This window comes from Aptenodytes patagonicus, chromosome 1 (assembly GCF_965638725.1).
Source record: "Aptenodytes patagonicus chromosome 1, bAptPat1.pri.cur, whole genome shotgun sequence".
In the NCBI taxonomy this organism is placed as follows: Eukaryota; Metazoa; Chordata; class Aves; order Sphenisciformes; family Spheniscidae; genus Aptenodytes; species Aptenodytes patagonicus.
Window position 1 is genome coordinate 10,270,924 of NC_134949.1, and position 14,481 is coordinate 10,285,404.

The window sequence follows — 14,481 nt, forward strand, 5'->3', positions numbered from 1 at the left end:
GAGGAAGGCTCAGCAACAGTGTTTGTAGTTCCCAATGGTACCAGTTTTTTCTTTGACAGTAGAGGATTTAATTCTGCCATTACCAGTGCCTGTTTTCAAAGTGTAACAGCTTTCAAAATCAGAAAGTACATGGCTCAGCAGGGTAGCAGACTTGCCTTATGTGTCTTGAAGCATTCTCGATAAAAAAGTGCTCCTTTACTGCAGCTTATATGTCATATGGAGAAAGGAAAGAAATTCAGCATGAAGCTTGAAAGCTCCTTATAATGTTGTCTCTTTGTACCTCTCTGAGATAGGTCAGAAAAATAATGAAGATTACCAGTATATGTTTAGTTGCAATTACTGTCCGTAGCTGTAGTTGCCTGACTCTTCTGATTAGAAGACCTGCTTATAATTACTTATGATTTTGTGCAAATAGTGAAAGTAAACCTACAACACAAGTCACTCAAAAAAGATGCACAAAGAATTCTGTATCCTGTCCCACATGACAGAATTAAAAAAGAAAACAGGATTACATGATGATTTTTTCTTCTGGACTGGGTAACTTTAGAGAGCTTTTTATGCTCTTTAAGCCTCAGTTCCTTGTAAACTGAAAATAACGATACTATCCTTTTAAAATTTTGTCTTTCTTCACCTATCACTGGTATTACTATTACTAAGGGAAGCAAACCAAAATTTTACAAGTAAGTTTGTGCAAGCAGTTGAGAGCAGGTATCACACAGGGCCTGAGACAGAAATGTTGATATTTTGATGGAAATCATGACCATTTACTGACAGCATGATGGGCACCTCAGGCTTAATTCTATTTAATGTAGAGGACTATATCTGTTGTTCAGCTGAACTATATTGTATAAATTTTATTTCAAAATTTGAAGTTGAGTGCCTTGCACAGGATAATTAGATGTCTTGCAAGCCATTTCAGGATCAAGTCTGCAGTATCCCACATCAGTATGATGTCCTTGGTTCTGAGTCATGGATTTAAATGGCTACATTCTTTCCTGTAGCCAAACTATATCGGGAAGGAGGAACAAAAATGATAAAAGAAGTTAAAAACACTGTTGACCTGAGATATGTTGTATACATATCCTCAAATTTCAGATCTGAAGATAGTAAAATGTATATATTTGATTGGTAAATAAAACCTCTCCATCTTTGGAAGAGCTACCAATACAGAGACCTTGTGGATTCAGCACTGAGAGGAAGATGAATATAACAGCACTCACAGACGTGCAGTTCAGCAGTGGATCCCCAAAGTTTTGCTTGTGAAACCCCATGCAAAGAGACACTTCTGGTACATGTGGTCATAAGGGGTTAAAATTGTGCTGAAATAACTTCAAAGACAGAACATGGTCTTCAGGTTCTTTAGCCATGCAGCCCTGTCTTTCACAATGATAATCACTTTACAGAAATAATTAGCACTACCATCACAGTCAATAAGCCCATTAAAATGGGCAGAGTAGTAGAGTTTTTGAGTATGACTATGTAGTATTTTTCCAAATCAGATATGCAGCTTGATACTTCTCTCAGGGAAGCAAATGAAAGTCAGTTTTACATGATGAATCCAGATATTGTACTTTGAATCTGACATAGATGAATTCAGATCCAATCATATGCATTACTACTGAAAAAGTTGGCTCATAGACTTTTAGGAAAACATAATTTCCTTCCAGAGGCAGATCATAATCTGAAATGACCTTTATTGACTTTGATTGTTACTGTTACTGAGCTAATCTATATCTATGCCTCACTATTTGCATATTTAAATAATATTTCTACTTTTATTTTTATGCTTATGTTCTCAGTGATTAACTACTTTTGTAGGAAACTCAGTGAACAGCTGTTCAAGTTACTAAATAATGTCAAACACTGAGACCTACTGACTAGTCTTCAGATTCTATGAATTTTTCTGTCTTCAATCATTTAATATTCAGCATGCACATTAAGCAGTTGAACTTATTTCTAAGATTTTTTACAGCTGTTAATATTTTTTTCTGACCTAAAATTAAGAGACTTGTGTTCTGTAAGAAATTATACCTACACAGACTGTTTTTCCTCATGGATACAGAAACAATTTGTTGTGCATCAGGTTGCTCACAAGTAACATTTAAGTTGCAACCTGATGCCGGTTCTTCCGTGTGGTAGTGAAACAGAAGTCTCATGTGATACTTTACTGTTCTTCACAAGTTTTGTCTAGTGACGCTGAGCATGTCAGCTGGCGTGGTAACTAACCATGGCCTGGCACTAGCTCAGAGAGTCATTCTTCATGAATGCTAATGTAAGGGACAGTGCAGTTTCATATTTTTGAGCCAATTCCAAGCAGATATTCAGTAGACATATTATGTCTCTTTAGGGCTTCTAAAAAGGCAGCGCTGTAGAGTTTTTAAATATTCTTTACGTCATTCAAGACTCTTTTTACGATAACTGTTTGGGGCAAGGCATCGTTCTTCAGTTCATGTAAACCTGAACTGTATATCAGATTTTTATTCAGTCTTCTCTCTTACAGTATAGGATGCTTCCTGAGTAAGTCCCAAATCCAGGAGAATGTATGTTCTGCTCTCCTAAAATTTGTCTTAATTTTTAGTTGAAAAAAAAACCCCACTTACTTTGTGTTCTAAATTGATTGAAACTGTAAAAAGAACCTGTGTAACTCCTGCAGTTAGTGGAATCATATTCATGGATGATTATCACAAATACAATATTTGCTATACTTTATTACAAATTTATAATGAGTATACAACAGTAATAATATTTTTTCAAGTCCCAGGTATTTTACACTTCTAAAACCACCAGAGAAGTTTTAAATCATGTTATGCAAAGAATCTATGTTGCACTTTCAGTTTGTGAGGACTTGCAAAACCCTACTTTCAATTCCAATATGCACAGCTTTAATTTTAAAATATAAATTATAAGCAAGACTTCAACAGTCATCTTCCAAAGAGCTGTACTAAATCTCAGAGATTCTTGATAAAATCATGAGTGTTGGCCTCAGTGCATAAAGTCTGTGAGGCATAACTCCCAAAGCAGTGTCACTGTACTGTGGCAGGAGACAGAAAAAACATCTCATTTCTGTTTAAAGACAGTTGCCAGGAAGTAAATCTACAGGAGCTGTCAGAGCATTAGCTCACTGTGAGATACTCCTTTGTATTTATTATTGAAAAGGTTCAGTTAGTTATCCAAGTCCTACTGTATACATACTGCCCAGGAGCAGAGAAAGATTTTTAATGAGTTACAAAAGGGTTGGGGTTTTTTATATCTACAAATAGATGGTATTTGTTTCAGTGACTTCAGAAAATTTAGGGGGAGTTTCTAAGCCAGCCAGCCAGACACATTTAAATACAAATATATATGTATTTTCTGATTCATCTTTTCTAAGGCACAGTTTGAGAAAACTTTCATCAGAAAAGTTTCCCAGTTGCAGGCGAATTTGCTGTCAAATCTAGGTGAAGGCCAACTGATCATAGCCTCAAGATCCCTTACTTGGGACAGACTCTCAGCTCCCAAAACAGGGGACTGAGTACCTCTGTTCTGCATGGCACCAGGGAGAGGTCTCAGAACCTGAGATGTGAGATTCCCAGGAATCAGTCTCTGACTTTTTTTCTCACTCTTAAAGGTCCTGAATAAACGTTTTAGGTCATCATATTGGAAAATTTTCAGTCTTGCACTATAAAACATTTTTGCCCTTGCATCTCTGCTACCAACCTATCACATTCTCCCATTACTGAACATTAGGCCCTTCTCTTTTTCTAAACCCCACAATTCCCAGCTCTCCTTTCTTTGTAACAGGACTTTCACCATCTCCCCCATTCCCCATGAAAGTTCAGAAATTCAGAAACATTTTTGGCATTTTCTCCCCCATAGAAGATTGAGACCTCTTCTATAGAGTCATTTAGTCCACTTGGAACATGGACTTATCATTTTGAGCTTCACCATTGGTTTTTAAGTGATGTATAATTCCATTTACTTAACAGGTTTCTTCCCAGTTCATGAGCACTGTAAATAGGAGCACATTTTCTCTTTCTCTTTTTCTTTCCATTTCAATCTTTATCACAAAGCTTTATGAGTGCATTTACATGTGTGGTACTGTCCCTGTACTTTTTCTTCTGTTCTAGGTTTTTATATGATATTTTTTATTCAGATGTATCTCTGTGGACTTTAACCACACACATCAGTTCAACAGTGCAATGAAATATCAACTTTAGGATACATCTATTATAGCAGTTTGAGGGAATCAGCATTGCATGAAATGAAGAATAATGGCACTGCTGAGTGCTGAAAGAGAGGGAAATGTAAAGTATGTATTTCAATGAAAAGCAGGTACTTAGACCATAAAGATTTCTGATGGAAGGTTGCAAACTTTAAAATAAAATAATATGCATTTAACAGAAGAGTCTGAGCAGGAGCTGAAATGTAAATTGATATTTCTCCAAACTGGCAACAACTTTAGGAACCATCTCCACATTACTGTAAGCAATGCTTCCAGGCATCAATCCTCCAAGGACTGTAGAACTCTGAATTCTGCATAATACTGTGGAATACTCTGCATAACATTTCTGTCCATCCCTCCTGAGCAAAATTTGGATTAACACATTTTTCCAGTTTTGACTGAGCTGATTCCATGTTTATCCTGATTAATGGAAAGGATCATCCCTCATTGCTCTGTTGGACAGATTATGCAGGTAGTTGAATCCCAGTAGTAATTACAAGTATTCATTTTTGTGCTAAAATTTCCTAGGTACTCTACAGCCAGCCACAAAACACTCTGGTGGTCCTGGAAGACAGATTTGGCTTTCTTTCATATATTAGACAAAATGAGCTTTGTTAGAATTATCACAGCTCTTACTATCACACTGAATAGGCAATTTCTCATACTCTTATACTTAGTAGTCTTATTAGGAACACTTATTTCAGTAATCATTCTTATTTAATGATAGAGAAATAGCATCTCAACAGTGGGCTGCTACCACTGTACCAGGTAATGTAAGTACGCAAGAGAAAATCTATTAATATAATAGCATTACCTGTCTTCCACATGAACAGTCAGTGCAGAAGCATCTGCTGTGGTACCCAAGCTGTGCAGCACACACGACTGTGCTCACCAGTGTGTAGTTCCAGGGAGGTATGAGCAAGACTTCAAGCATATTTCACTGAAGAGCCTCAGAGCTGCAGTATAAATCTGAGGGGGAATCTGGAAATCATGATGTGAGGAATGAATAGGCAGGTTCTTACCAAAAATTTTCTTCAGTTACCATGATAGTGTGCCTACTAGGTTTATAGCACAAAAGAGTGCTAACATATTGCGTTAGCTTGAGTATGTGTATGGATATATTTATGTATACAAATGCCATCTTCCACCTCCTTCTCAAAGAAAGCTTTATAGACTTACATATGCCACCATGTGTTAAGTAATTTTTTATGGGCTATAAATTACTTGGGCAAGCTGTGAAATTAAACAGCTTGTTCCACTGCACTAACAGTGCAGGCTCAGTGCTTATTGTCTGTGCAGTAAATGTGCAATGAGCCACTCTCCAAACTAACTGGAATGAAAACATGTCATATGTGGTTCTTACACTAATTGCTATTCACTGTGTATACTTCCCTGTAATAGGATGGCTTTATAACAATGGGGAAGTACCAAAATATTATATTATTTGCACTGTAAAGTCAGAAAACACCAGTATTTTTTTCAATTTCGTTACCACTTTTAAAATCTTTAGCATGCCTAGTAAAACTAAGCCTGTATTAGATGTGTAGGTAACATCTACTCCTGAAGTCAGCACTTTATCCTTGAGCTTTTTTGCTCTGTATCTTTCCAATGATCTAAATTCTCTAAAGATAGGCAACTAATTTTATCCATCTACCTTTGTGGCTTGATTTTTTTCTTTCATCAGACAGTATGTCCAAAACACTAAAAGGAATGAAAAATCACCATCTAAGCAGCTACCTGCCAAAGCAAATGGGGAAGTTCCTAGGTGTTCCTGTAATGCAACATGTTCTTTGGTTTACATTTACATTCAATATGACTTGTTTTGCTTATGTCTGACCTACAAATTTGGCAGAAATTATATAAATAAACTCTGTTTTCATGTCACTCTGCTTCCCTAGTGGTCAACAGGTTTCCTAACAGAACAATTACTTTTCAGAAATGCAATCTTCGAGTACCTTGGTTTCATTGATTTCATTTTTAGCTGTTGTTCTTAGGAAATATGTTGTTCTTACAATATTTTTTAAGCACTCTGTGTATTTGAATTTAGGTTGGGGGATGTTTGTTTACATCCCAAGTACAAAATATTCTGTTCAAAAGATTTTCTCTTTGGATTCACAAAAATAAATACTACACAAAACCTACTTGGCAATCTAGTTTTTCCCCTTCTGATACTGTGCTACCTAATTTTTCTGAATTTTATTTATAATTATTTCATCCTCTTTATTATATCTTTGGGCAAATTTTCTATTATCTAATTTTCTATTATCTCTTGCATGGGAGTAATTTCACTCATCTTAAAGTGCTCATATTATTTCCATTATACTTTCATCATATTGTAATATAAGCCAAATGGACTTTAATCCAGTTCCTGGGGTTTCTTCATGACATCAAGCAGACAAAAAGAATAAATAAATCTGTTGTGATATTCACATCTTCATATATATATTCCGAGCCTGGTGGTGTAAACTTTTTCTTTATTTTGGCACAGAAAGTGAAGGTTGACTCAGAAGGGATTTTGTAATTTCAGACTATATTGTCAAACTCTCAAAAACTTGCATATCAAAACTAAAAAAAGATAAAAAATGTATTTGCCACGGGAGAGGGAAAGTAGCTTAAAATCTGTCATCATTTAAATGAGAACCTAAGCAAAATCTAGCAAAATCCTCCCTGTTTTTGTATAGGTAAAACCCATTTTGTGTTCTCATACTGACATGGAAAAAGAGCTTGCAGACTCATTTGTCCTACTTTAACAGAACATTTATGCTATATTACATGAAGATTATTGTAGTATTGTGCAAAATACTTTACTGAACTGTGGTTATGTCAAATACAGACTTGTAATGGCAGTTCGCAAATTTCTTTTCCGTTTAGCAACACATTTTATCCTTGGTACAGCTGCAATAGAATAGGCTTAAAATAATCAAGGTTCAGGTTGCTCTGTATGTGTGACATTAAATACTTTTCTTCTTTTCCCTGTATGAACTTTTGCCCACCCAAAAGCCAGGGCAAAGTGTGCCTTTCACCACCAAAATTTCAGACGTGCTCTGGCAATCTGTCTTTTATGCAGCTGAATCTGCAGTGTCTGATATGTCTCCTTATGTAAGATGCTAAAATTGTGAAAAGACGACTGTGAATGTATGTTTAGGCTCAGGCAATGATTTATGGTGAGGATGAAAGGGAGCAAAGGTGGCTGACAGTTTTGCCTTCTGAGACATGAGGCTGCACAGTTCTCCCTTTCAGATCCAGGCTGCGCCTATCTTTGAAGTTCAATTAAAATAGCAAGAATAATTTCAACCATCATTTTAGCTTTCTCTCATTGAAGTTATGGAAAATGATAGAGCTGTAGATTTGCATTTTGATACTTCTAGCCCAATTTCACTATTTAAAAATCAGGTTTCTAAATCAAAGCCATCACCTTGCCTCTCAACTATCACTGAAAAAAAAAAAGCAGGCACCTCCAGAAGGCATTTATCCATCCTAAGATATAAGTTTAAGGAGCTGCTATCTCTATTGGCTGCAGAGTCTAGGGAGTTTGAGTTAGACACTTAAGCTTCCTTATGATTAACCCTGTCTTAGTTTATTATTCTAAACCAAAGCTAAATTTTAGGAAATTCTGGTATTTAAATTAATTGCAGAGACAATGTTGGTAGAATAATCAGCTTGGAACATAAGGTTTCCCTTCCACAGAAGTATAAATAAATATAAATAAATATAAGTAAGAGATATCTAGTAGAATGTACTATGAATTAGTTCTGTAACTCTCTCAACTTCCATCACCCCATTTTTATTTTCCCTCTACCTACCACCTGTCAAACACAGGTGTTCTGTGTTTGTCTTCATCATTAAAAACAATCTCTGTAGTCATCTCTGATCACATAAATTGATTGAATGTGATATTTACAGCTCTCGTTATTTTCCCTCCATTTATTCCAAATGTCTCTATGGTACAGGGACCAGTCTCACTAAAATATTGAAAAAATCTTTCTAGAGAAATCTCTGATCCCCTATACTGTTTTTTAGGTCACTGACTTGGACAGCTTCTGACAGTAGTGAAACTTTCTCTGCTAATTCATCTCCTCTAATCTTATTGCCTCATTAACCTCTTCCTACTGCCTCATTACCCTTTTCCTACAACATTTTAGAATGCCACCTAACAGAAATAAAGCCAGTTGAAACTGGATTGGTACAAGTCTATGATTTTTATTTTTCATATTTGAGCATGTGTGAAGTATCAGTATTATTTTCCCACAAATCACTTCAGGCCAAGAGTTTTTACTTTTTTTTTTCTTTTTTTTCTTTTTTTTAAAAGAAATGAATCAAATCTCTGAAAGAGGTGCACATACACCGTGACCAATAAATGGAACAGAGTTTATACTTTTTCTGGGAAATATTCCACACCTCAAAATCTCAACAGGCCAAAAGCTTTCTCTGTTTCAAAATGTATTTTGCACAACAGTTTTGTTTCATCTGAAAATAAAGGCTAAAAACTATTTACTTTCAAACATTCTTTGTTTAATCCTACTAAGAATTCTGGGCATACAGGCTAAATTTCTGCACTAATATATCCAAAATTTTATGGGCAGTGAGCCTGTTAGATCTAAGAATCATAACATAAAACTGCCAGCTTGTTCATATGCCTGAGCCTTAAAGCCAGCCATTCTCACTGCCCACAAAATTGTAAATTGTGTTTGCTGTGAGCAAAGTTCCTTAATTCTGCTCCTTTCCCTCATTACATGATTGCATGCACATTACATCAGAGGAGACAGGGAGATATTAATGAAAGACCTTAACGTTCTTTGCTCATCTCATAATATACAGTCTGCTGACAGCAGTTCACATCTTCAGGGTAAGGAGAGGGAAGGGAAAAGAGTTCCCTCGGTTCATGCCTGCTCCCACCACAGAGCATCCCTGTATCCCAGAGGGAACCCATTTCTCAGTGGTTGAACCGATAGCGTTTACCATTTCAGAGGAGCACGACTGTCTGCACACAGTATCCCTACCTACATCAGCTAAGGGAGGGAATAACTTGTAATAACACCTGAGCCTTTCATGTATAACACCTAGCCTTCATGTAGGCAGATGAGAGAAGACTCTGAACACATACCAGGGACTCTCAGCATCTGCAAATCCTCTTCACAGCAGGGGAAAAAAGAGGCAGCCTTACTCTGAGCTTTAGTTTGTCCCATGACCTGTTGATAGGACCATGCAGGGCAGACTGGATATCCGGTTGCAAGAGGAGCAACAAATTTCAGAACTTGCATGTATTCAACCTCATTTGTGAAGCTGGGGAGCATATTTGTTGAGACAGTCCTATGCCAGTAAACCCAACAACATCTATTTAAAGCACTGTGAGACAGGAGGAGGTAGTAGTTAAGATTGTATTAGATGTCTGATTTTTCTTACAGTAGGGAACACAAAGATAAAACCAGCCTACAGAGAAAATTATGGCAGTTTTCAGGGAGAAAGAAATAGGTAGGAGAAAGGTGAAAGAATAAAAGGAGGTAATGAAAAAACCTCAAAAGGACAGAAAAGGTTGGAGCTTGTAAACAGTGGGAGGCATTTTTTATAAAGCTCATCCATCATTATTTTAGAACAGCTTTGCCAGTAGCTCATGTCCCAGCAAGAGGATGAAAAGCATTATGAATACAAACAGCTGGTACTGCAAGTAACTGATGTGATGTTAATTTTTTTTTTTTTTTTTTTTTTTTTTTTTAAAAAAGAGAAGACTTTGCTTAAAAAAAGATTGGAAGGTTTTGGCTGGTATTTTGAATCATTGGTATATTTAATTTTAAAATAGTATTGAATACCCTTTTGCTTTACCTTCAGTTAGAGTTGTTTAACTCCAATACTGAAATGTAAATAATAAATGGCTAGTATTTGCAGTAAGACTGAATTATTTATTGAAATAAGATGATGTTATCTTGTTTTCCTGAAGCACAGCTGTCTGCTGGAGTATGGACTTCTGGTTCTCAAAACAGTGTTAAAGGAATCCAGCAGAAACACATTTCTTGCTACAACAGCACTCTGTTAGACAGAAAATCATGTCTGTACGAGCTTCATGGATTACGGTGGAGGGAAACATAACAGTGGCATAGGTCCTCATCAGCCTTTCTAAGTCTTTGTGTTTTCTCATGGTAGTAAGGACCACACACCAAAGTCCTGTTTAAGCTTACATGATCAAAGTCTCTCTCTTTACAGTATACCCAATCCCAATTACTAAATCCAAACAACTTTTAGTTACAGAAGTAGATGTTATTATCTCCACCTCTGAGATTAGGCACAGAGGTGAAGCCTAAAATCACAGAAAGCTACTAAGGGATGGGGATCTGGGGACAGAACCCATGTTCTCTTTAGTCATGTTCCATATTCTAAAGCTGTAAATTTTCCTTTTTTGAATCAAGTTCTCAAGAACCCACCCTGGATTCCTTAGATTTTATGACATGCTACTACATATTCTAACCTTCTAAGTATTACAAACTGTCGTGGTTTAACTCCAGCTGGTAACAAAGTACCACACAGCTACTCGTTCACCCTCTCCCTCCTGGTGGGATGGGAGGGAGAATTGGAAGGGCAAATGTAAGAAAACTCATGGGTTGAGATAAGAACAGTTTAATAGTTGAAACAATAAAATAATAATAATAATAATAATAATAATAATAATAATAATAATAATAATAGTAATATAATAAATTGTAATGGAAAGTAAAACAATGAGAGAGAGAGAGGAACAAAGAAAAAAAAAAGCAAGAGGTGATGCAATCACCGCCTGCCGACTGACACCCAGTCAGTTCCTGGGCAGTGATTGCTGCCCCCTGGCCAGCTTTCCCCCAGTTTATATACTGCACATGACATCATATGGTATGGAATATCCCTTTGGCCAGTTTGGATCAGCTGTCCTGGCTGTGCCCCCTCCCAGCTTCTTGTGCCCCTCCTTACTGGCAGAGCATAGGACGCTGAAAAGTCCTTGACTTAGTATAAACACTGCTTAGCAACAACTAAAACATCGGTGTGTTATCACATTATTCTCATGCTAAATCCAAACCACAGCACTGTACCAGCTACTAGGAAGAAAATTAACTCTATCCCAGCTGAAACTGGGACACAAACATACCCTAATATAGCTAAATCCAAGATTTTGTTTATTTAAACAGTACAGCTACATAAGGAGCATATGAGTTGCTTAGTCCTGGAAGACATGATGTCTCATTACACAGTGTTAGAGATAACTATATCTGCACCAAGTCCAGGTCATTAGATATCTATGAGACAAATGGTGGTAAAATATGTCAAAGAAATGCCTGTATTCTATCAACGAACACTGTACAGAGCTCTAAGAGGTTCATTAATTTAATCTCTCAGGGTATCTAAACAGATAAAGACCTAAGGAAATGAAATTAGTTCTCACAAAAGTAGTCTTTATTTCTGATCATATGCTTATGATGACACTATGCTAATCATTGCTCATCTCTTCAACTTAGACTGAAAGATTATGGAAATTCTGAGGCTTATTACTCACTTTTTCAGAATTATAATTGTAACAGATTTAGGAGAAATACTACTTCATGTTATACTCAGAAATGCTTTTAAGACAAGTTGGAAGACAGATTTCATTCAATTCAGTTTGCTCGTGGGGAACACTTACACAAAATACAAGTACCAAATACCAGAAGCCACTAATGTAAAAATCTGGGGAGATTTCTTATTCCCAAACTTTCCTCAAGAGAACATTTACAGAGTTGCATCATGTAGTCTCATAACTGGCATTTGCACTGTCACATAATTGTTCTCCTTGGTTGACTCCCTGATCTGGATTCTTTAATTTCCATACTGAATGATTTTAGTTTTCTCCTGGGAATTCTTTTAGCACAGACTGATTTGCTCTTTCTGAGACAAAACCTAGGTTCTGGGGATGGTCTGCTCATCTCCCAACAGTGTGGATGACATGTTTGTTTCCCTGTGCTCTATACTGACTGTCAGCACTAACACAGCTGGCCCTGCACCACCCAATACTCCAACGTTACGCCTTGCCATCTCCCAGGGCAGCATCATGCTGTCTATATACCACCATCATCATGCTACAATAAGACAACTCTAATTTTCTCAGGCTCTTTGCACTAAAATATCACAAAAAAACCCCTTTTGTGTTCCTGCCATAAGGCAACAAGATGGGGGTCAGAAGACATAAGGCTGGGTCCATAGCAGTGTGGATGTGTCTGGTCTTCTCTAAAGGAGGCTTGTCTGCAGCAGTAGAGCAAGCTGTTCTGCACCAACCTTTGGAAACCTGGGATTGCTCTCTGGGATGTGTGCTTTCAGAAAAGTGGAAGTAACATGAGTATTCATAATCAGAAAGTGTAGAAATAAACCCTGAAAGAGTATGCGTTTTTCTTAAAATGCAGCCATTTCTCTGAGCACACTTAAAAGGAAAAATAGGAAGAACAATCCTGCTAAAGTTCCTACTTTAAAGAACCTACATGGTTCTATGTTCCTTCCTCTTCTACATACATGATGGATAAGGCATGCTAGTCCTACAGATTGTAGTCACACAGTGTAGGAAAGTAAAGCTGCTTTTTTTTGTTGTTATTTTTTGTTTGGGGGGGGGGGGGGGCTTTTTGTTTGTTTCATCCTGCTTATTTTTTCCAGCATCTGAGTTCTTTGATTGAGTAGTAAGAGGATGATCTGGGCTGTAAAGAATTAAAAAAAACCCCAAAAACTAACAAAAACACCCACCACCACAACCCAGAATTAAAATTGTCGTGTTCAGTAGGCCAGGCTCACTGGAAGCTGCTCAGAAGGACCTTTCTGTGATTTTAAATCCTTGACCATAAAGTGTATGACCCTTGAAGCTCCAGAAGATCCTTTTCTACCTATTTTGGAAACAATAATTCTGTTATAAAATTCATTTGGAAAGAAAAGTGCTGGGAAATGATTGTCAATACTCCCCCACCCCCACCCCTCCTATTTTATTTCTAATTCCACTGCTCTAATACTCCCAGTCACTCTTCTGGAACAGAAGGAGCCTGTATTAACTTATACACAACCATGGAACAAAATATCAGTTTATGTATTTTCTTAATTCTGTTTTCTGGCCATCTGGCATCCATTCAGCAAATTACTCTAGTATGATGTTCATCAGGTAGCAGCATTTAGGCATCTCATACTTAATTTTCCAAGTTTAACATGCTCACACTTGGTCCATCTATGTGAATAGACATAGTCAATCTCAAAAGGCAATTCAACTTATTCTAAGATAAATGTGTAAGTTAGCTCAGAAAATTACATTTAGATAATTGAACTGAACAAAATTCCTGACATTGTCCAGCAAGATTTACCTGCTCATTTAAATGCATTGCTGAATTAGCCTTGATAACACAGACCGATGGGAGACAAATATTTACTACTGTCTTGGGTAATTTCGTTTGACAGCAGGCATCTGATCAAAAAGGAATGGGAGCACAATCCATAGTTATCAATCCCTGGAAGTTGACAACAACAGTGCAGATGACACATCCTGTGATTTACAGCAGCAGTCATTTAAGACTAATAGCAGAACTAATTAACCTTTCACAGCGCTGAGTGTGACAGTTCTACAAGAGCAACAGCTTGTGTTGCCATCACCATAGCAATTTTAAACCCCTTGACTTCTCAAATACCTTGCAGCAATTTAGTTAACTAACCGTCACCTTTTAATTGTTAATGGATTTTTAATAAATCTCATCCCCTAAAAAGAGGTGTATTGGCATGTAAAAAACACATGTATTTAATCATAGCTATCTATTTTTAAGAATTGATTAGCTACTGTTAATGTGTTCCTAAAGGGAACACGATGCTGCTGTGCATGCCTGTGGTCCTCTTGCAGTACACCAGTAAGTCTGCATTTGATATATATGTAACAGGTGAAATATCACACAAATTCAGCTTAGATATTTCTTATTCCTTTCAATATTTATTCTATCATATGTTTGTAGAAAGCAATTTCATCTTTTTCCAGTCCTTGTTTCCTAGGCTAAATTAGAAAGTAATGTTTTTAGTGCTTTACTGTATGGTTCTTTGCCACTGTGATAATCCTGGTTTGCACATATTTCACCTGGAATACATCCTTCTGGAGGCAAACAGTAATATTCAAGTTACAAATGATTTCCCAGTGTCATAGAAATCCATATTACTACTTTCCTAGAAAGATATGCAACATCTATTTCACTATATTTACTTTTTTTAAAGTTGCATTGTAGCATTTGTTTAGCATCATCCAATGACTACCAAAATACCCACAATCAGTTCCG

At 36.7% G+C, this 14,481-nt stretch overlaps 2 protein-coding genes across 8 annotated transcripts in view; one reads left to right on the top strand and one right to left on the bottom strand.

Moving 5' to 3' along the window:
- LOC143171195 (uncharacterized) overlaps positions 1 to 5,259 on the bottom strand; it is a 61,855-nt gene extending 56,596 nt beyond the window's left edge. For both annotated transcript variants that reach the window (XR_012997166.1, XM_076360037.1), the window contains exon 1: positions 5,016 to 5,259. Coding sequence is in view for 1 of the 2 variants with exons in the window: in XM_076360037.1 (XP_076216152.1) it covers positions 5,016 to 5,135 (120 nt within the window). In the remaining variant the exon portion in view is untranslated. The remainder of the gene's footprint in view (positions 1 to 5,015) is intronic.
- Positions 1 to 14,481, top strand: part of PCLO (piccolo presynaptic cytomatrix protein) — a 392,730-nt gene that overhangs the window by 364,823 nt on the left and 13,426 nt on the right. The gene's annotated exons all lie outside the window — the stretch shown is intronic.